Source organism: Neoarius graeffei, chromosome 9, assembly GCF_027579695.1.
Source record: "Neoarius graeffei isolate fNeoGra1 chromosome 9, fNeoGra1.pri, whole genome shotgun sequence".
Taxonomy (NCBI): domain Eukaryota; kingdom Metazoa; phylum Chordata; class Actinopteri; order Siluriformes; family Ariidae; genus Neoarius; species Neoarius graeffei.
The window spans coordinates 43,328,523-43,351,313 of record NC_083577.1 but is presented as its reverse complement, the minus strand read 5'-3'; the positions used below and the strand labels follow the sequence as shown (position 1 = coordinate 43,351,313).

General features: G+C 43.4%; 1 protein-coding gene across 13 annotated transcripts in view; it reads left to right on the top strand.

Annotated features, from left to right (window-relative positions):
* The window catches only part of pou2f1b (POU class 2 homeobox 1b), a 56,301-nt gene extending 33,791 nt beyond the window's left edge, over window positions 1-22,510 (top strand). For 2 of the 13 annotated variants that reach the window (XM_060929545.1, XM_060929550.1), the window contains 15 exons: window positions 625-676; window positions 1,020-1,085; window positions 1,576-1,667; window positions 3,965-4,147; window positions 6,000-6,135; window positions 6,246-6,337; window positions 9,114-9,287; window positions 9,443-9,584; window positions 9,919-10,073; window positions 10,244-10,426; window positions 11,970-12,020; window positions 14,370-14,475; window positions 20,198-20,540; window positions 20,828-20,928; window positions 21,639-22,510. In XM_060929545.1, coding sequence (XP_060785528.1) covers window positions 625-676; window positions 1,020-1,085; window positions 1,576-1,667; window positions 3,965-4,147; window positions 6,000-6,135; window positions 6,246-6,337; window positions 9,114-9,287; window positions 9,443-9,584; window positions 9,919-10,073; window positions 10,244-10,426; window positions 11,970-12,020; window positions 14,370-14,475; window positions 20,198-20,540; window positions 20,828-20,928; window positions 21,639-21,925 — 2,163 coding nt within the window. In that variant the 3' untranslated portion in view covers window positions 21,926-22,510. The remainder of the gene's footprint in view (window positions 1-624; window positions 677-1,019; window positions 1,086-1,575; window positions 1,668-3,964; window positions 4,148-5,999; window positions 6,136-6,245; window positions 6,338-9,113; window positions 9,288-9,442; window positions 9,585-9,918; window positions 10,074-10,243; window positions 10,427-11,969; window positions 12,021-14,369; window positions 14,476-20,197; window positions 20,541-20,827; window positions 20,929-21,638) is intronic. The other 11 variants (XM_060929549.1, XM_060929559.1, XM_060929547.1 and 8 more) reach the window with 11 other exon arrangements.
* Window positions 22,511-22,791: the final 281 nt, after the last annotated feature.

The window sequence follows — 22,791 nt, the reverse complement described above, 5'->3', positions numbered from 1 at the left end:
AATTTTGCAGGTCCAGGTGCCATGTATCGATTCTAAATGCAGCTCTCTGCTGGTAATTGGGCCTGTGTAGGTTCCAGTGAGCTATTGTGCCGAGCTGTAGAGGTTATTTCTTTCCCCTTCTTTTCCCCTCCAAAGCCATCCAATTAATATGCTAATGAGATGATAAATATTTATGAAAAATGTAAATTATGCAGAAAGCTTTCAGAGCGCTGTGTGGAATGAATTGCTCGCAGGACTTCAAAGTGTTGCTGTGCTAACGAGGCAGGGGAGAATTTGCATACGACTTTAATCAGCTGAATACTGATTACGCTTCATTATGGGCACTGCCAGCTGCACTCTTTGTTTCTGCTCTATATTCTGGGGGGGAAAAAAGTTTTTCACAGTCTGGTTGTCGTGACGATCATGGCAGTAAGTGAAAGAGAGAGAGAGAGAGAGAGCAAGGGAGGATAAGTGAGAGAAAGATCGGTAGAGGAAGAGCAGTCTTGTCTGTAGTCTTAGCTGCACTCCACTGTGCATTATTCAGCTGTAGTCGGTATTTGTCTGTTGGTGGTTGTACTGGTGTGTAAGTATCTCAAAAAGAGAAGTCTGTGCTGTTCTGGGTTTTATTCTGCTTTTGTGTGACAGTTGTGGATGCTTACGGAGACCATGCTTGAGAGAACAGGTGCAGCTGTTTCTGGTGAGTGGAATTGCGTGCGTGTGCATGCACGCGTGTGCGTGCGCGCTGCACTTTTAATATGGAGAGGTCATTCAACCACTTTGTGTTTTTATATATTGTGCTATTTAATTGGTTCCTACATGCATACCTGTGCTAATATTGGTATAGCAAAAATATATAAAGGGTTTTGTTGTATACTCATGGTCATGTATGATGATGCATGATTCCTGTTAAGTGGTTGCAGATGCAGATATTTTCCTAAGTCTAACCTAATTATGGTAACGACATGGTATGTTTAGTTTGCGGTCAGTGTGCCGATGGTACAGTAGAAGATACAGTTCAAGCCTGTCTCTGTTTCTTTCAGATTCTAGAATGAGTAATCCGTCAGAAACAAATAAATGTGCAATGGAGAGTGGGGACGGTAATACAGGTGAGTCACCTGTCCAGACGACTTAAAGGCTGCTTTACCCAATGTTTATTTTTCTTTTTGGAGTGTTGCAATTATTATTATTATTATTATTATTGCTATTATTACTACTCATGGAAATGCATTGTTTTCAGCTTCATGGCTGTGTAATTTGCCAGATGGAGAAGCTCTCATGCTTTGGTGCTTACCATATGCAAATCTGTCCTTAACATATTTTTGCTTCTTATGCAATGAGGCCATAGTTAAAGATTTAAATATTGTTAAAGATTTAAATATTGCAATAGGAGTGGTGATATGACCATATGTGACATAGGAAGAGTAGTGAATGCCTTTACATATTTATCACCGAATACCTTTCAGTGCAGAAAGGGAGAACACAAGTCATGTCAGTTGAAAGGGGATTTTATGGCTTTGATCTATTCAGCAGCTGCCTGTTTCTCTCTCTCTCTCTCTCTCTCTCTCTCTCTCTCTCTCTCTCCCCCTCCCTCTCCAGGTGCCCAAACAAACGGACTGGACTTTCAGAGGCAGACGGTGCAAACAACAAATGCAATCACCAATGCACAAGCACAAGCCTTGCTCCAACAGGTAATCTCTCTCTCTCTCTCTCTCTCTCTCTCTCTCCCCCTCTAACAACACATGCACACACAAAACATGAAAATTGTGTCTGGTGAAAGCTAACTAAAGAAGCATTTAGGTCACACAGACCACAAGCATACAAACCCATCGGAATGTGAAGATGTCCCCAGGGTCATTATTCTCTGCTGACATGATGCATCCTGTCTGAGTGGCTAAGCAGCTTTATGACCGACTCAATTATTATCATGCATGTGAACGACTGCTGCAAACTCTCTGCCTGCACATTTAATATGATTTTCAGATGTCGATATGTGTGTGGTTGTGGGCAGGTAGAGGAGTTATTTGGTCATGTGTATTGCAGTATATTATGTTGGACTTGTTGAAAAATGCAAGGTTGGAGCCATACAGATGTGCCAATGGGGAAAAAATGATTCTATCTCCTTTTTACAAGGGAAATTAATTGTGCATATATGATAATTAGCTGCTCTGCAGTTGCTCGGAAACAGATGGCGGTGAATATGCAAATCAGTGCAGAATTTGCATGCACTGCATAACCGTTTCTTTAATTAACATACCCCACCTCCCTTTCCCTTCAAGTCTCAGAGGGCTGCAGTGTATTTTTATCATCATTAAGGCAAGTTGTTTTGAAAAAATTTGGGCTATGCTAACACACTGCCTCTTTCTGCTAATTTCTCTGCTTTTTCCCATCTCCTTTTTGACTAGGAAGGGGTCTTTTTGCATATCTTTTCTCTGCTGTAAAAAAAAAAAGAAGAACTTTCTTGCTCAGTTCATTTACATGGATCCCTTATTTTTATGCAGTCTTTCTTAAAAAAAAAAAAAAGATCTGATAGAACCATGTGGACCCTTTCTGGAGTCTAGGCTACTTTAATGAGGAGAAGTGACACCTCACATCCTCACTACTGACCAAAGTCCAGGTAAATGCTGCAAGCTCTGACCACATTGTGTGTTCTGTCCTTAGTGTAAGTCAGAGGATTTGACTGAGCTTCTAGCCTCCAGCCAGCAGAGTACACTGCTCCACACACAGCTCATGTTGCCAGGGGGGCAACTATGTAGTGTGAGTGGCGCATTGCTCTCAGAGCTAGTGTTTACACATGATTATACTCCTCAACGTGTCCCCCTTATTCCCTATAGCAAAGTCTCTGTTTCATGAAACTCATTTTCATTTTTGTACAATATATATGGATGCAGCATTTAACATCCTGTCAGGCTAATTTACCCCAAAATTGATTTGAATACAGTGAACAGTCCTGACCTGGAACATACCTTATCTAATGTGCAACATACAGTCATTATCATGTATGCTAATTGCTTGTGTGTTGAATGATATGCTCTCTGCATGTGTTTACCAGAGCACTGGTCATGCATTAATTCTCAGTTGATCCACCAAGTTTTTCTTCACAGTCAAAGCTCAGATGGGTTGGCGGGTAAAGTGAAGTTTGGACATATGTAAAGCATATGTTTGTGACTGTGTGAGGGAGTGCACATTCATGTTTGGCACCAAGCATGTCTTGCTCGAGACCAAAGTATTCTAGACAGTCTTTATCCTACCAAATTAGTACATTAGTGCCTTTAAAGGTGGAGTCAGTGTTTTTTTTTAAATCAGATAGCTTTTGGTAACGGGTGGCACAGTGGTGTAGTGGTTAGCGCTGTCGCCTCACAGCAAGAAGGTCCGGGTTCGAGCCCCGTGGCCGACGAGGGCCTTTCTGTGTGGAGTTTGCATGTTCTCCCCGTGTCTGCGTGGGTTTCCTCCGGGTGCTCCGGTTTCCCCCACAGTCCAAAGACATGCAGGTTAGGTTAACTGATGACTCTAAATTGACCGTAGGTGTGAGTGTGAATGGCTGTCTGTGTCTATGTGCCAGCCCTGTGATGACCTGGCGACTTGTCCAGGGTGTACCCCGCCTTTCGCCCGTAGTCAGCTGGGATAGGCTCCAGCTTGCCTGTGACCCTGCAGAACAGGATAAAGCGGCTAGAGATAATGAGATGAGCTTTTGGTAACATTAATGTACTTCTCCTGACATTCCAGAAACTATTAGTCTTAAAGGTTTTCTGTGGTGCCCCAGGGTCTGTAAACTACAACCTTGTCCGTCCAGAAAGCTCCCTTTATACACTGACATTTAGGTGCTCTATCATTTTGTTTCAAAACCACAAGCTTTAGCTAACTTCTGCTAAAATCACTGAATATACCTCTTAAATAGAGTTGGTAGTTCAGTATGATTTTGATTTGATCCTGAGAGATTTTTCTCATTTACCTCTTTGTCTTTCTGCCTCCCTGTCTCACATTATAGTTGACGCTGACTCCAGCGCAACAGCAGTTGTTGCTACAACAGGCTCAGGCGCAGCTTTTGGCTGCAGCTGTTCAACAGCATTCGGCCAGCCAGCAGAGCAACACCACAGGAGCGAGTATCTCTGCCTCCGCTGCCACGCCGATCACACAGATCCCTCTTTCTCAGCCCATTCAGATCACACCTGTAAGAACAACACAAGCATTCACTCTAAATCACCCTGGTGTTTATATCTTGCACGTGAGATATATACACTCTCCACTTTTATTAGGAACACCTTTACACCTGCTTATTTTATGTAATTATCCAGTTAGCCAGTCATGTAGCAGCAGCACAGCGCATAAAGTCATGCAGATGCAGGTCATAAAATAACACGATCTATGTGACTTTATGTGGCATGGTTGTTGGTGCCAGATAGACTGCTTTGAGTATTTCAGAAATTCTCTTGGGAATTTCACGCACAGCAGTCCTAGAATTTACACAGAATGGTGTGGGAAAACAGTTACGTTTACATACACACACACACCTTTTTTTTTTAAACATTCTGAATGAATTCATTCCAATCACAATTCCGAATGTACCATTTACATGAAAACAATCAGATAGATGTGTGTTTATATGTCCCAAGTGTAAAATGAAAATAGAATTTCTGACATGGCACAATCCTGCATAGTTGTCTTACTCTGCCACATAAAGAAGGATGTGGCGATTATTTTAGCCAAATATATTGTTACTTACATAAAATGGATAAAAGAACCAATTGGAAAGAAACTTCCTCCTTGTAGAAGTGCTGAACAGGAGATGGTGAGGATAGGACAACTTTGTTTCGAAATGCCATCCTGTACAGAGACATACCTTTGCTTCCTATGCTGAATTACAAGAAAAGTTATCTTGGCACAATTTTTAACAGAAATTTCATTTAACTTTTTTTTTTAACTGAACATGTCATATATTTTTTTTCTTGCAACAATAGACAAAGGAGATCTTTGCACAATTGTCCAATACTTCTGGAAGCAGTGTGTGACATACACTCTGTTACTGCAAGACTACAAACAAAGCACCCACATATCATCGTTTATAAAAAGTTTTATACTTCTCCTCTGAACCTGATTGAAATTTCAATTGGTTTGGGCCTTTTTATTTTGATTGAGGTGTTTAGATGAAGTATTTTTCTTCAGTTTGGGCTTTTAAACCAATTATAATTGGAATATTAGGCTCCATGTAAACCCAGCCATTGAGTGAGTGACAGTTCTGTGGGTGGAAACGCCTTGTTGATGAGAGAGGTCTGAGGAAAATGGCTACATTGGTTCGAGCTGCCAGGAAGGACATAGTAACCCAAATAATCATTCTTTACAAGTGTGGTAAGCAGAAAAGTATCTCAGCATGCACAAAACATCGAACCTTGAGGTAGATGGGCTACAACAGCAGAAAACTACGTTGAGCCCCACTCCCATCAACCAAGAACAGGAATCTGTGGCTATCATGTGCACAGACTCATCAAAACTGGACAGTTGAAGATTAGATAAAATATCACCTGGTCTTTTTCCAGTCTTCAGCTGTCCAGGTTCGGTCAGTCTGTGCCCATCCACGTCAAGGTTTGATGTGTATTCTGAGATGCTTTTCTGCTCATTGTGGTTGTAAAGAGTGCTTATTTGAGTTATTATAGGCTTTCTGTCTGGTCATTCTCCTCTGATCTCTTTCAGCACTTTCTGAAATACTGAATCTCTTGTTTATATATAATTACACATACATGTGTGTGTGTGTGTGTATACACCATGTGGTAGTAGCACAATGCATTTTATGTATGTATCATTTCGACACTAATCACTTAATTGTCAATCTATTAATATATATTTAGATTTTATCCCTTGTGTCTAATATTATGACCAGTTATCACTAAAATAAACAGGTTACCACCAAGCATTGCTATTCAGCTATGCACTATCTCAAAGGGTTCAGTCCTGCATGGGTCTTGTAGCCCAGTGAGTGAGTGTTTTGTCTCTTTGTCTGTCTTTCCTTTTCTGTTTGTCTGTTACAGCAGTTGCAGCAGCTGCAGCAACAGCAGCAGAACCTCAACTTGCAGCAGTTTGTGCTCGTCCAGCCAGGTCATCCAATTGCTGCCCAGCTGCAGCCAGCGCAGTTCATCATCTCACAGACGCCGCAGGGCCAGCAGAGTGAGCGCTCAGCCATTTTTAATCTCAGCGCAGCCATGTGTAGAACCAGCCTGCTTTGGCTGGTCTTTACTGATTATTCTTTTTTTTTTTTTAATGATAATTTTGAACAGGCCTCTTGCAAGCCCAGAATCTTCTAACTCAACTACCTCAAAGTCAAGCCAACCTCCTACAGAGTCAGCCAAGCATCAGTCTTGCCACACAGGTCAGAAAACCTGAAAACTTGAAAAGCACAAGCAGGTTATTATGAATTTCACAAGTGCTTATGGAAGTGTAAATGAATTAGGACATACCCATAGCTAATGTGCAACCAGTAGGAACCAGTTTTTAAATACAGTACCAGTCAAAAGTTTGGACACCCCTACTCATTCATAGGTTTTTCTGTATTTTGACTACTTTGTACATTGTAGAATAATACTGAAAACATCAAAACTATGAAATAACACATGGAACATATATGGAATTATGTGGTAAACAAAAAAGTGTTAAAAAACAACATATGGTTCATATTTTAGATTCTTCAAAGTAGCCACCATTTACCTTGATGATGCTTTGCACACTATTGGCATTATCTTAACCTGCTTCATGAGGTAGTCACCTGCTTTTCAGTTAATAGGTGCCTTGTCAAAAGTTAATTAGTGCAATTTCTTTCCTTTTTAATATGTTTTGAGATCATTAAATAGTAAATTATAACAAATACAGTAATTAACCTTATTCCACAACTGTAGTAATCTACTAACTCCATTTCCAGAAAAGTCTATGTTCTATTGTGAAAAAAAAATGGGTTTATGAGATTTGCAAATCATTGCATTCTGTTTTCATTTACATTTTACACAGCGTCCCAACTTTTTTGGAATTGCAGTTGTACAAAAGACCATGAAGTTGGTCTGTAAAACTCCTGAAATTATTTTCTTTGTACTTTTGTCAGTTAAATAAAGGTTTATGTGAATTAACAAATCACAGATTTTTGTTTCAATTGCATTTTGGAAAATATCCCAACGTTTCTGGAAATGGGGTTAGTATATTATGCAGGGATGAGTGTTTTCCGCTTTTCGGCAGATTTCCGCTTTTTCTGAGTAAAAAAAACAACCTTTATACATTATGCCAAATCCGTTGAGAAATTTTTTTTATTAATTGGGGGGGGGTATGTTCCTTCATGCTGTTCAAACTTACTTAACTCCAACGATGTTTACACATTATGTGTAAGTCGCCATCTTTAGTCTTGTTTAAATCTCGTTGAATGTGATGTAAAATTCGTGTTATCTACATTGTTATTGGTCAAAACATCGATGTCGAGACCATAATAGCCAATCAGAACAGTTTTTACAAAAGATACCCACATCCATTTTCTTTTATCAAAACTTACACGTTCGTGAGCTTCATATCAAAAATAATTTCCTCTAATCCGCGTTTTTTCTCAAGATGCCGAATACTATTGACAAGCGAGATGAAGCGAGAGTACATGAAATTGATGCTGGTATAAAAAACAAGTTTAGCAAAGCAAGAGAGGAGTGTGAGAGAGTAGAAGAGAGCCAGGTTAGAGCATGTAAAAACGCAGGAGGAGCTGGCTAATGAAAGAAAAAGGAAAAAAGAGAGGGCTTTGGCCAAGAAGCTGAAGAAGTCGTCTAAATGATCAAATGAAAATTTGTTTCAAAAATAACTGGGAACTGTAAATAACTGTAAAAAGTGTAAATAGACATTTTCCTTTTGAAGAAAACATACAAGTGATGTGGACAATAAGATAAAGACAGTCCCCATAAAATATGCATTTGTTTGATTCAATACATTGAATACATGATAATTTGAATTATAGCTGACAGTGTTGATAACTGTATAACTTTAAAGTTTAAATAGACATTGTGAATAAATCATATACAAGTAATGTGGACATTAGGAAAAGGTCAGTCTCCATAAGATATGAATGTTTTTATTTAATTCAATATATTGAATATATGAAAATTTGAATTATTTACAGTTCCATTAATAACTATGAATTTTAATGGACATTTTTTAGAAAAACAAGTGATGTTGACAATGAGTAATAACCAGTCCCCATAAAATGTATATATTATTTTGAATTAATGCAATACAGGGCGGCACGGTGGTGTAGTGGTTAGCGCTGTCGCCTCACAGCAAGAAAGTCCTGGGTTCGAGCCCCGGGGCTGGCGAGGGCCTTTCTGTGTGGAGTTTGCATGTTCTCCCCGTGTCCGCGTGGGTTTCCTCCGGGTGCTCCGGTTTCCCCCACAGTCCAAAGACATGCAGGTTAGGTTAACTGGTGACTCTAAATTGACCATAGGTGTGAATGTGAGTGTGAATGGTTGTCTGTGTCTATGTGTCAGCCCTGTGATGACCTGGCGACTTGTCCAGGGTGTACCCCGCCTTTCGCCCGTAGTCAGCTGGGATAGGCTCCAGCTTGCCTGCAACCCTGTAGAAGGATAAAGTGGCTAGAGATAATGAATGAATGAATGAATAATGCAATACACATATTGATTTTGATACATATTGTTCTATATAACAGTGTTTTTATTTCAATAAGTATGAAAATAGGCATCAGGTGTTTTAATTAACTACAGCTCAGATTGCAGGAAATAGGATGTGTAAGGTCTCATTTTGAAAAAAAATTTCCCGGGGGTGTCCCCCGGACCCCCCTTTATTACTTGACATTTTACAAATTTTCTGCTTTTTTCATCAGGGCCCACTCTCATCCCTGATTATGTCAAGAACTACTCAACTAAGTAATGAGAAATGACAGTCCATCACTACTTTAAGACATGAAGTGTGTTTTTAATTAATAAAAATAAAGAAAAACCATTGAATTAGGTGTGTCCAAATTTTTGACTGGTACTATATAAGGAAAGAGGGTCACTGTGTAAAGCTTCATCTGTCATTTGTCTTTGCTGTGACTGTGTATTTGCGTTGATCTTGCCTTATAGTTAAAATGTACCTTCTTAGTCTCCACTTAATGTTTTGTTACTCTTTAGCCAGCAACACCGACCCGCACGATAGCAGCTACCCCCATCCAGACCCTCCCTCACAACCAGACGACACCAAAGCGCATGGAAGCACCCAGTCTGGAGGAACCCAGTGACCTGGAGGAACTGGAGCAGTTTGCCAAGACCTTCAAACAAAGGAGGATCAAACTGGGCTTCACTCAGGTAAACTACTACACTAATATACTGTACATTTTGTCAATTTGTAACTCCGGGGTTCTCTGTAGTACCAACCATATACTTATGTAGCCTGTCGATGAGAGGACATTGTGTGATAGATATTTGCACCACATTTCAGACAGTTTCTCTTTGTCTAAAAGGGGGATGTTGGCCTTGCTATGGGAAAACTATATGGAAATGACTTCAGCCAAACCACCATTTCTCGCTTTGAGGCCTTGAACCTGAGCTTTAAAAACATGTGCAAGTTGAAGCCTTTGTTGGAGAAGTGGCTAAATGATGCAGGTAATTCTCTACTCTAACATCCCGTTTTGCTCTGGGTGGATAAGATATGGAGCAGAGTACTGTCATAACTCAGGCCTGTTCCAGTTACGTTGTAGTTAATGTATGTTTTGATTGAACTACTGGGTGTTGTTTTTATAATCCTCACTTAAATTTCACTGATTAACTATTGCATGTACCACAGCATCTTGTAGCAATTTGTGTGATAAACTCTAAGCCACTTACCATTTAACTGTTCATCATGAATAAAGAACTTGTTTCCTACTCCAGAGAAGGATTGCATGAGCCACAGTAGCCTCAGGTACTTATATCCGGCTGTGTGTGTTTGTACGTGCTGTGTGTGCAGAGAACCAGACGTCAGACCAGGGCCTGTCCAGCCCTAGCTCTATTGGCTCCCCTGGGCTGGGCATGGAGGGCCTTAACCGCCGTCGCAAGAAGAGGACCAGCATTGAGACCAACATCAGAGTGGCCTTAGAAAAGAGCTTTCTAGAGGTGAGGAGTATCTCCTATTTGAATATTTGAACTGCTCAGCACTATTTTTTTTTACATTTATCTTTGAGTTTATAGTAATACTATATTTTTAACTTTAGTCCCCACTGCGTGAAAAGTGTTAAGTTTCATTGGCTGTCTCATGCTGAAAGGGCGTCTTTGTCCTCTTCAAGCAGAACCAAAAACCTACCTCTGAGGAGATCACCATGATCGCTGACCAGCTGAACATGGAGAAGGAGGTGATCCGTGTGTGGTTCTGCAATCGCCGGCAGAAGGAGAAGAGGATCAACCCACCCAGCAGCGGCAGTGCTGCCAGCACTCCCATTAAAGCAATCTTCTCCCCCTCCACACCTCTGGTGCGCTGAATTGTACATTTCAATAATCAGACTTGCACATTTTTTAAAAAAAAAATTGATGCAACCCAAATGATTGTTTTTATGGAACTTAAAGGGATCCTGCAGAGGATTTACTCTTATGTTAAGTAAAAGTATTCGTAGATTTTAACTGTCAAACATTCATTTTCAAAGACCAAATAGTGTTCTAGAAAAATTAATTTTTATTAGAATACCAGATGGGCCTCCTGCGGAAGTGACCTATGCAATGACTTGGCGTAGTGGAAGCTTGGAGCAACTTGGCTGTTTGTATCCTCTGCTTATCAGGCTTGTAGTACTCGAGTCCAGGACTCGGACCCGAGTCCGACTTGTGCCCTAATTTTAAGGACTCATGACTTGACTTGGACTTGAGCACTGATGACTCGGACTCCATTATGTATTAACTGCATTAGGACTCGTAAATTGGAGATGAGGACTCAGATTTTTTCTTTATTTTTTCGTGCAAGAGTGTCACACCTGCGTGCCTTGGCACATGCATTAGATAGACTCTTGGGCGTGCCCTGGACAGCACGCGCGCCAAGCGGACTCGCACGCACACCATAAACAACCTGCACAGGATTAAGGTACAATCAGCGCGCCGATATAAAAACTGTGTAAACACACTTACTTTGCAAAGTCTTGAGTTACGTTGCTGACACATTACCAAGCCTTATTTCCTTGTTTGGTTTCCTGATCCCTGATTTCCTGTTTCTCGTCTTTGATTCTGCCTCGTCTATGATGGTCTGTTTGTGTCTCGCTCAACCTATTGCCTGTTTCACTGTTTTACGATTTTGCCTGCCGTTCTGGATTGTTTACCTTTCTTCACTTGTATTAATAAACACACCTTCTGCACTTGCATCCATCTCCCAACCATCTCTGACAGAATACTTCACACTCCCTGACAAAGAGAATGCACATTCACCTGTTCATACGTCATGTTCAGGAACAAACTAATGTTAATGATGCTGAAACAACCACCATCAAATGGTGCGGTTGGAGCCTTGTTCTCAGACTCGACTCGGCTCAATAGTGGACTTGACTCAATTTTTTTTTAATGACTTGGACTTGACTCAGACTTGAACACTGGGGACTTGAGACTGGACTCGGACTCAAGGTTTAGTGACTCGACTACAACACTGCTGCTTATATCTTGGTTTTACTAGTAGAGTTCGACCGAATCATCTAATGAGACGCTTTCATCTCCCAACAAAGAACACTGGATAAACTTGTCTTCAAAGACAACTGTCTCCGTCTGGATTTCAACGCTGACTGATTCATCTGTTTGCGCAGCAATATCCCTCTTTTCAGTCAATTCACGTTCTGAGCACACAAGTGAAAATGAAACTACCATGAAATAAGACTTTGGAAATTTCAAATGAGTGAGTTTCATGCAAAATGTTCTGAGTAATTCTCTTTTCTAGAGTATAGTAGACCGTACCTGAAGCTCAACCGAATGTTTCGTCTCTTGATCCGTCGGTGATTGTTCTTTAACGTCGGTGTTTTCTTTGTTACCCGTATTTTCTTCCAGTATTCTCTGAAGAGCCGACAACGCATTGGAATACCGATTACAATTCACCAGGTAAGACACCGATAACATACTACAAAGAATCAAAGTTGAAACTAACCTCCTGGTGTTGTTGTCTCTGCTGACACGCAACACTGCACTGGCAGACTTTTGGAGCTGAATGATGGACAGATATTATTGGCATGGCATCGTCATTTATCTTTTTCTTCTGGAAGCCCCCATTAATCTTGCCTTTAATTCCATCGATTCATCGAAACAGGATGATTCAGAATATTTGGAGCAGAAGTAGGGCACCGCAGGCAGATTGTTTTGAGGCCTTCCAATGGCATGAATCCATTTCTTGCGAATAGTTGGCCGATTCTGGCCAGGTAAACGGTGAAAAGATATTTCGTCCTTCTTTTTAGCATCGTTTTGGCATTTATATGCTGCACAATGAGGCATGCTTTACTTATTTAAAAAACTATAAATTCGGTAAAAATACTTGTAAAACTAGCAAAACCACAATGTAAGCAGAGGATATAAACAGCCAAGTTGCTCCAAGCTTCCACTACGCCACGGCATTGTATACATCACTTCCGCATGAGGCCCATCTGGTATTTTAATAAAAAATTATTTTTTCTAGAACGCTATTTGGTCTCCAAAAATGAATGTTTGACTGTTGAAATCTAAGAATACTTTTACTTGATGTACAACCCCGATTCCAAAAAAGTTGGAACAAAGTACAAATTGTAAATAAAAACGGAATGCAATGATGTGGAAGTTTCAAAATTCCATATTTTATTCAGAATAGAACATAGATGACATATCAAATGTTTAAACTGAGAAAATGTATCATTGAAAGAGAAAAATTAGGTGATTTTAAATTTCATGACAACAACACATCTCAAAAAAGTTGGGACAAGGCCATGTTTACCACTGTGAGACATCCCCTTTTCTCTTTACAACAGTCTGTAAACGTCTGGGGACTGAGGAGACAAGTTGCTCAAGTTTAGGGATAGGAATGTTAACCCATTCTTGTCTAATGTAGGATTCTAGTTGCTCAACTGCCTTAGGTCTTTTTTGTCGTATCTTCCGTTTTATGATGCTCCAAATGTTTTCTATGGGTGAAAGATCTGGACTGCAGGCTGGCCAGTTCAGTACCCAGACCCTTCTTCTATGCAGCCATGATGCTGTAATTGATGCAGTATGTGGTTTGGCATTGTCATGTTGGAAAATGCAAGGTCTTCCCTGAAAGAGACGTCGTCTGGATGGGAGCATATGTTGCTCTAGAACCTGGCTATACCTTTCAGCATTGATGGTGTCTTTCCAGATGTGTAAGTTGCCCATGCCACACGCACTAATGCAACCCCATTCCATCAGAGATGCAGGCTTCTGAACTGAGCGCTGATAACAACTTGGGTCGTCCTTCTCCTCTTTAGTCCGAATGACACGGCGTCCCTGATTTCCATAAAGAACTTCAAATTTTGATTCATCTGACCACAGAACAGTTTTCCACTTTGCCACAGTCCATTTTAAATGAGCCTTGGCCCAGAGAAGACGTCTGCGCTTCTGGATCATGTTTAGATACGGCTTCTTCTTTGAACTATAGAGTTTTAGCTGGCAACGGTGGATGGCACGGTGAATTGTGCTCACAGATAATGTTCTCTGGAAATATTCCTGAGCCCATTTTATGATTTCCAATACAGAAGCATGCCTGTATGTGATGCAGTGCCGTCTAAGGGCCCGAAGATCACGGGCACCCAGTATGGTTTTCTGGCCTTGACCCTTACGCACAGAGATTCTTCCAGATTCTCTGAATCTTTTGATGATATTATGCACTGTAGATGATGATATGTTCAAACTCTTTGCAATTTTACACTGTCAAACTCCTTTCTGACATTGCTCCACTATTTGTCGGCGCAGAATTAGGGGGATTGGTGATCCTCTTCCCATCTTTACTTCTGAGAGCCGCTGGCACTCCAAGATGCTCTTTTTATACCCATTCATGTTAATGACCGCTTGCCAATTGACCTAATGAGTTGCAATTTGGTCCTCCAGCTGTTCCTTTTTTGTACCTTTAACTTTTCCAGCCTTTTATTGCCCCTGTCCCAACTTATTTGAGATGTGTTGCTGTCATGAAATTTCAAATGAGCCAATATTTGGCATGAAATTTCAAAATGTCTCACTTTTGACATTTGATATGTTGTCTATGTTCTATTGTGAATACAATATCAATTTTTGAGATTTGTAAATTATTGCATTCCGTTTTTATTTACAATTTGTACTTTGTCCCAACTTTTTTAGAATCGGGGTTGTAATTTTAAGAGTAAATCTGCCGGAAGAACCCTTTAAAATTTTCAGGGGGGCATAGAGAGTCCTATCCCAGTAGACATTCTTAAGTCCTCTTTTGCCACTTTTCTATAGGCGCCTAGCACATCCAGTCTTGTGACCAGTAGCACGTCGACTACACTGACTGTAAACCCAGTTCTGCCTCTCACCAGCACGAGCATCTCCAGCATTGGACTCACTGGTAAACTGCACTCAAGTATTGGTAATGGCCAAAAGAAATATTAGACAAAGACAAGGCTCGTCTGTTTTGTGTCCAGAGGCTGGTCATTTTACAGAATTTAAAAAATAATAATAATTTATATAAACAATTATTCACTGAAGGCAAATTGAATATCGGTGAATAATAACCGAGACGAAGTCTGTTAGGATTGATGGAGGTGTGGTGAAGTTAGGATCCAAGAACAGAACACAGACAGTAATCCAATAAATATGATTTAATTCAGGGAAGAAAGGGCGTGGCAAAAAGGTAAACAAAATAGGACAAAAAATAAATGGCAAAAATAGTCCGGACAAAATGAGACAAACAACTTGACAAAAACATGACAGGCAAAGACAAAAACGCTAATGCAAAAAACCATGAACAAGAAAAAGTCGCTAGAGAGAAAAACCATGAGAAGCAAGAGAGGCACAGAAACGGCTAGAGAAACAAATGAGACGTTCTGGCAAAGTCAGAGTCTGAGAATGGCCTTTAAATAAGCAGCAGTAAAAACCAGGAAGTGAGTTCAGGAGAGAAGGAATTCCTGTCCTGGATCCGGATCGGCGCTGGCGTGAGAGATCCGTAATCTCCGGAGTGGATGTCCAGGGCACAGCATGACAGTACCCTGCAACGAGCGCCTCTCGGCGCTTTAGGAAGAGTGTCGGGGTGTTGCCGGTGGAAGTCAGAGATGAGGGTTGGGTCCAAGATGAAGCTGGCAGGGACCCAACTTCTCTCCTCAGGACCGTAACCTTCCCAGTCTACCAGGTACTGGAGTCCTCTGCCTTGCCACTGCACCTTCAGGAGCTTCTTGACTGTGTAGGCTTCACCGCCATCGATGAGCCTGGGAGGAGAAGGGGGTTTGGAGGATGGGAGCAACGTACTAGAAACCAGAGGTTTAAGCTGTGATGCATGGAACGTGAGGTGGATGCATCGCATGGTGAGTGGTAGTGCCAGCCTGACGGAACATGGGTTGATTACCTTTTTGACGAGGAAGGGTCCTAGATCCCTGGGAGCCAGCTTGCAGGAGACGGTTCTGAGTGGCAGATGGCATGTGGAGAGCATAACTCATTGCCCCACCTGGTAAGTGGGCGCCTTAGAGCGGTGTTTGTCGGCCTGCCTCTTGGATGCTAGGGTGGAGCGAATGAATTTTCTCCGGGCCAATGCCCACGTCCTCCTGCAGCAGCGTATGAAGATCTGGGCTGAGGGTACGGCGACCTCCTCCTCTTGGTTGGGGAAGAGTGGTGGTTGGTAACCTAGGGAGCACTGGAAGGGTGAGAGACCTGTGGCGGATGAAGGAAGAGTGTTATGAGCGTATTCGACCCAAGGTAAGTACTTACTCCAAGAACCGGCATCCCTGGACGCCATACACCTGAGTGCCACCTCCAAATCTTGATTTGCCCATTCTGCCTGGCCATTGGTTTGGGGATGGAAACCTGAGGAGAGACTACAGGAGGCCCCAGTGAGTTTGCAGAAGGCCCTCCAGAACTGTACAGTGAACTGAGGACCCCAGTCGGAGACACAGTCAGTGGGGAGTTCGTGTATGTGGAAAATATGGAGGATGAGTAATTCGGCAGTTTCTTTAGCAGTGGGAAGCTTGGGCAGAGGGATGAAATGGACTGTCTTGGAGAAACGGTAAATAACTGTGAGGATGCATGTGTTGCTACCTGAGTTGGGGAGTCTTGTGACGAAGTCCAGGGCGATGTGAGACCAGGGTCGATGAGGAGTCAGGAGGGGTCTTAACAAGCCGGCAGGGGGTCGATTGGCTGTCTTGTTCTGGGCACATGTGTCGCAGGCTGCCACGAACTCCTGGACATCTTCCTCAATGGATGGCCACCAGAAGCGCTGTTGGATGAGCGCCAGGGTTCGAGCAGCTCCCGAGTGACAAGCCAACTTGGAGCCATGACCCCACTGCAGCACCTAGGTTCACACAGAACAGGGAACAAACAGATGGTTAGGTGGTATTTTGCTTGAGTTACCTTCTCCGGGGTCCTGCTCCAGGGCCTTCTGTACTAACGTCTCCACCTCAAGTAGGGCGGCCCCCACCAGACAGTGTGTAGGGAGGATGGTTTTGGGCGTACTAGACTCCTCCTGGCAGGCAGAGAATATCCTGGACAGGGCATTGGGTTTGCCGTTCTTGGAGCCTGGGCAGTAGGAGAGCGTGAATCGGGAGAAGAAGAGAGACCATTGGGCTTGTCGTGAATTGAGACGTTTGGCGGACTTGAGGTATTCTAAATTCTTGTGGTCAGTCCAGACAAGGAAGGGGAGATCCGACTCCTCGAGCCAGTGCCTCCACTCCTCCAAGGCTAGCTTGACGGCCAACAGCTCTCTGTCGCCGATGTCATAGTTTCGTTAGGCAGGGGACAGCCGGCGAGAGAAGAAGGAGTGAAGATAAGGTGGACCTTATCATCACTGGCCCTCTGGGAGAGGATGGCTCCGACCCCTGACTCGGAAGCGTCGACCTCCACAATGAACTGTTTGGCCGGATCGGGTATGGTAAGAATGGGTGCTGGGGTGAACCTGCACTTGAGCATGGAGAAGGCTTTCTCTGCTTCCTCCCCCCATTTGAACAGGGTCCTGAGAGGTCAACGGGGTCAATGCCGTGAGAGGTCCGGCCACCATGCTGAAGTCACGGATGAAGCGTCTGTAGAAATTGGCGAACCCCAGGAAATGCTGGAGCTCTCATCACGAGGATGGGGTGGGCCAATTGGCAACTGCCTCGAGCTTGAGGGGGTCCATCTGGATCCTTGCCGGGGAGATGATGAATCCCAGAAACGAGACAGAGCTCTGGTGAAATTCGCTCTTTTCTGCCTTGACAAACAACTTGTTCTCTAGCAGGCACTGGAGGACCTGCCGGACATGACCCCGATGTTCTTCCAGGGAGCGGGAGAAGATCAGAATGTCATCCAGGTACACGAAAACGAAGATGTTCAGGAAGTCCCTTAAGATGTCGTTAACGAGTGCCTGGAAGACTGCGGGTGCGTTGATCAGGCCGAAAGGGACCACGAGGTACTCGTAGTGACCAGTGGTGGTCTTAAAGGCCGTCTTCTACTCGTCCCCCTTCCTGATCCTGACGAGATAGTATGCATTGTGTAGATCTAGCTTGGTAAATACCTTTGCTCTCTGGAGTAGTTCAAAAGCCATGGTCATGAGCGGTAGTGGGTAGCGGTTCTTGACCATGATGGCGTTGAGACCCCGATAGTCAATGCAGGGGCGGAGCGACTCGTCCTTCTTTTCCACGAAGAAGAATCCTGCCCCTGCTGGGGAGGAGGAAGGGTGGATGATCCCAGCTGCCAAAGATTCTGAGATGTACTTCTCCATGGCTTGCCTTTCAATGGGAGAGAGTAGAGTTGTCCTTTGGGTGGCGCTGTCCCGGGTAGGAGGTCGATTCCACAGTCATAGGGTCTGTGAGGAGGGAGGGACACTGCTCGGGTCTTGCTGAAAACGAGTTTGAGATCCAGATATTCCAAAGGCACGTGAGAGAGGTCGGGGAACTCGCTGGCTGAAGGCTGCGGTGGTTTGGCGGGAGGCAAAACGGAGTGCAGACAGGAAGCTAGGCAGGACTGGCTCCAGCCTAGGATGGTGTTGTCAGCCCAGTTAAGGTGGGGGTTGTGCTGCGTTAACCATGGTAATCCTAGGACGATGGGTACATGGGGATTGTTCATGACGTGAAGCTGGATGGTTTCTGAGTGGTTACTGGAAGTCCTTAGGATGAGCAGGGCGGTAAGGTGGGTGATGCTGGTCAAGCCGGTGCCATTGAGTCAGGACAGTGAGAGGGACATCAAGAGCAAGTAGCAGGATTCTCAGACGCTTGGCGGTGGTGGAGCAGATCAGGTTCCTGTCTGTCCCTGAGTCGACGAGGGCCTGGAGGTGGTGATGCTGGTTGTCACGGATAATGATAACAGGAAGTAACGGGTGATTAGTGGGGGACTGGTTCTGAGCATTGCCCACCAGGGCCCCTTCATTCACTAGTGGGCTCGTCCTTTTAGCGGGCAGGCTCAGCAGATGTGTCCCAGCTGACTGCAGTAGAAGCAAGCCCTTGTGCTCCGCTGGTGATGTCGTTCCTCCGCTGACACCCGAACCCGGTCTACCTGCATGGGTTCGACGGACGCGGTGGGAGGTGGAGAGGAGGTGAAGCTGGGGTGGTTCTTCTCTCTCCTCCATTGCTGGATCCAAGCATTGATGCAGTTGGCAAGGTCCATGAGGCTGGAGAGGTCTGACGGCAGTTCCCACAATACCAATTCGTCCTTGATGGCATCGGACAAGCCATGCAGGAACACGTCGATCTGGGCGCTCTCGTTCCAACCGCACGAAGCCGCCAACGTCCGGAACTCGATGGCATAATCCGAGGTAGACCGGGACCCTTGCTGCAGCTCCATGAGTTCTCTGGCCGCCTCCCGGCTGGACAGAAAACGGTCGAAAGTTCGCCTCATCTCCTCAGAGAAATCCTTGAAACTGGAACAAAAGGGTGCATTGGCATCCCAGACCGCTGTTCCCCACTCTCTGGCCTTGCCAGTGAGAAGCGTTATTGTATATGCTACCCGGGAGCGTTCTGTGGGGAAGGCCAGAGGTTGCAGCTCTAGGATCAACGAACATTGAGACAAAAACAATCTGCAAGTACCTGGTTCTCCATTGTAGGGCTGAGGTGCTGGAAGTCTAGGTTTGTAGAGAAAGGCAGTGGCAGGAGCTGAAGTAGGAGATGGCTGGGCAGGGGTAGGCACGGCTTGACAGCGCTGCATCTGTGTGGTGAGAAGGTTGAGTGAGTTGGACAGGGTGGCGAGGTTCTGGGTAATTTGTTGTAGGGCTTGTTGGTGGGTCCCGAGGAAAGTCCTTTGCTCCTGGATGGCCGTTCTCAGATGGGCAAGTTGTGCTGGATCCATGTTGGCCAGAACATACTGTTAAGATTGATGGAGATGTGGTGAAGTTAGGATCCAAGAGCAGAACACAGACAGTAATCCAATAAATAATATGATTTAATTCAGGGAAGAAAGGGCATGGCAAAAAGGTAAACAAACAGGACAAAAAACAAATGGCAAAAATAGTCCGGACAAAATGAGACAAACAACTTTACAAAAACATGAGACAGGCAAAGACAAAAATGCTTGTGCAAAAAAACATGAACAAGAAAAGACCCTTAGTGCAAGAAACCATGAACCAGAAATAACCCTTAGTGCAAAAAAACATGAACCAGAAGAATGCTAGTGCAAAAAACATGAACAAGAAAAAGTCGCTAGAGAGAAAAACCATGAGAAGCAAGAGAGGCACAGAAACGGCTAGAGAAACAAATGAGACATTCTGGCAAAGTCAGAGTCTGAGAATGGCCTTTAAATAAGCAGCAGTAAAAACCAGAAAGTGAGTTCAGGAGAGAAGGAATTCCTGTCCCGGATCGGCGCTGGCGTGAGAGAGCTGTAATCTCCGGAGTGGATGTCCGGGGCAGAGCATGACAAAGTAGAGGTTATTATTCACCAATATTTACTGAGCCTGAGGTAGAGAATTGTTATATATAATTTTTTTTCTGTAAAATGACCAGCCTCGCGGTGATTATTGAGAAATTGATTGAAAAATTCGGACTATCAGTGCACATGATTTTCTATAATCACCTGCGTATTTATACTAATGCATGATATTCCTTACTTATTTTAATGCCGTTTTATTTTTATGGCATATATTTACAAATGTTACGTTTTTATGCTGGTTTAAATTCTTCCAGGCACCACCGTGGGCTCGGCAACAACTAAGACTGCATCTACCGTCTCCACAATGCCCGCTGTGACCACGTCAACCTCGTCACCCTCACTCAGCCCCTCCCCCAGTGCACCACAGGCATTGTCGGCCGAGTCTGTGGTGACTCAGGTGCCAGCAAGCACCGTTACCCAGGCACCCACCATGCCAGTGAACACACTGGGCACGGGCCAGGTGATGGTGGCTGCATCTAGCCTGTCTGCTGCACTGCAGGGAGCTGCACAGCTTCCTACCAGCGCCAGCATTGCTGCCATGGCTGCAGCCGCTGGCCTCAACCCAGGCCTCATGGCCTCCTCACAATTCACTCCTGGGTATGTGGTCTTATGACTGCTTCTTTTGTTATTATTATTTCTTCTATTTGTAAACTGTTGAGTTTACATACAGGGTAGTAATTGCATTTAAGTCCACATACCCACTAATTTATTTGTCTTTTTTTTTTTACTTAACAGAAATTAGTTAACATATTGCAAGGTACTGCATAGGAAGCCTTAATCCTTTTAATGTACTATTTACACATAAAACAGAATGATTCTGTCAGAGTCATTAAAAAGTTTTTCTCTGTGTGTGTGTGTGTGTGTGTGTGTTTGTGTGAGATTAGTGGGGCTCTGCTGAGTCTGGCTCCTGGTGGTCTGGGCAGTGCGTTGAGTCCAGCACTGATGAGCAACAGTACTCTGGCTACTATCCAAGGTGTGTGGAATGGCAAGTACACCTGTTATTTTGTTATAACACTGCATCATATTTTGGACACAGGATACTGGTTTTGACATTTTATGAAATTGACTGTAGTGAATTTATTGTAAACTAGTAACTAAACCAGGCGGCACGATGGGGTAGTGGTTAGCACTGTCACCTCACAGCAAGAAGGTCCTGGGTTTGAGCCCAGCAGCTGACGAGGGCCTTTCTGTGTGGAGTTTGCATGTTCTCCCTGTGTCTGCATGGGTTTCCTCCGGGTGCTCCGGTTTCACCTACAGTCCAAAGACATGCAGGTTAGGCTAATTGGTGGCTCTAAATTGACCGTAGGTGTGAATGTGAGTGTGAATGGCTGTTTGTCTCTATGTGTCAGCCCTGTGATAACCTGGCGACTTGTCCAAGGTGTACCCTGCCTCTCGCCCATAGTCAGCTGGGATAGGCTCCAGCTTGCCTGCTACCTTGTAGAACAGGATAAGCAGCTACAGATAATGGATGGATGGATGGATGGATGGATGGATGGTAGCTAAACCATCTTGGAACAAACAATATTATTCTGAGGTGCTGTGGAGTCCCAGGATTGTCCTCTTTATTTAATGTCTGGAAAGTTTAAATATTTCCCATTGCTTTATGCTTGTTATTTGGCACATTTAGTATGTCCTCCATATAAAGGGTACCCCCTAATTAATGAGACAATTCTGTTGACTTTGTATCCTCCATAGCTCTGGCTTCAAGTGGGACTCTGCCCATTACCTCTCTGGATGGCAGTGGGAACTTGCTTTTTGCCAACACCAATGCTGGCAGCACCCCGAACCTGGTGACGGCGCCACTCTTCCTTAACCCGCAGAACTTGTCACTGCTCACCAGCAACCCGGTGAGCCTGGTGTCTGCCGGAGGAGCTGCAGGGGCTGCTGGGGCCCTTAATTTGCATGTAGCTGCAGACCATAATGCCGTCACCACGGCAACAGTGCCCGCCTCCACCATCAGCACTGCCTCCAAGGCCCAGTGAAAGCCCCACCCACTTTGGTCCTCCTCCTTCTCCTTCTCATCAATCATTATTTAATCCCTTTGCTACCACCAAAAAGAAACTTACTAAAATGAAATTTTTATACAGTTTTTTTTCTTCTTCATACCTTCATCTTGGAGGTTTTTTTTTTTACCTTGTTGAATTTTTTTTTTTAGCAGCACACTTCATGAATGTTGGCGTTACAAGAGAGCCTAGCGTTAAGATGGCCAAAACCAAACTGTCTCTGGGCTGCACGCTTGCTCATTTGGTAATGTAAAGAGGTTTTTATTTGACTAATTTTAACTCACTCTACATTTTGCATTTATATCTTAAGGATCCGCAAACACTCCTAACCAAAAAAAGCATTACTTTTTATTATTCATTTTTAACTGTTGAATTACTCCTTAATGATAGCATTAATAGCCTTTACTGTGATCGTTATTACTGAGGAACTTTTAAGACACCTTTTGATTTAAACTGTTTTTGTCAGAGGTGCTGCTTTGCAGACCTTTGGTATGGAAGAGCGATAGTTCCACTAAGAAATACATATATTTTTTTAAATTTCTGAGAAAAAAACTAAGAATTTTCGAGATTAAAGTCAGAAATTTCTAGAAAAAAGTCAGAAATTTTGAGAAAAAAGTCAAAATTTTCGAGAAAAAAGTCAAAATTTTTGAGAAAAAAAAGTTGAAATTTTCGCGGAAAAAAAGTCGAAAATTTTGAGAAAAAAGTTGAAATTTTCAAGAAAAAAGTCAAAATTTTCGTCAAAAGTTTTGAGAAAATAAACTCAAAATTTTCGAGAAAAAAGTCACAAATTTAGGCTACCAGGAAGTACCAGGTCATTCAGAGCTGACGGAGACTTAGTCTGCTAC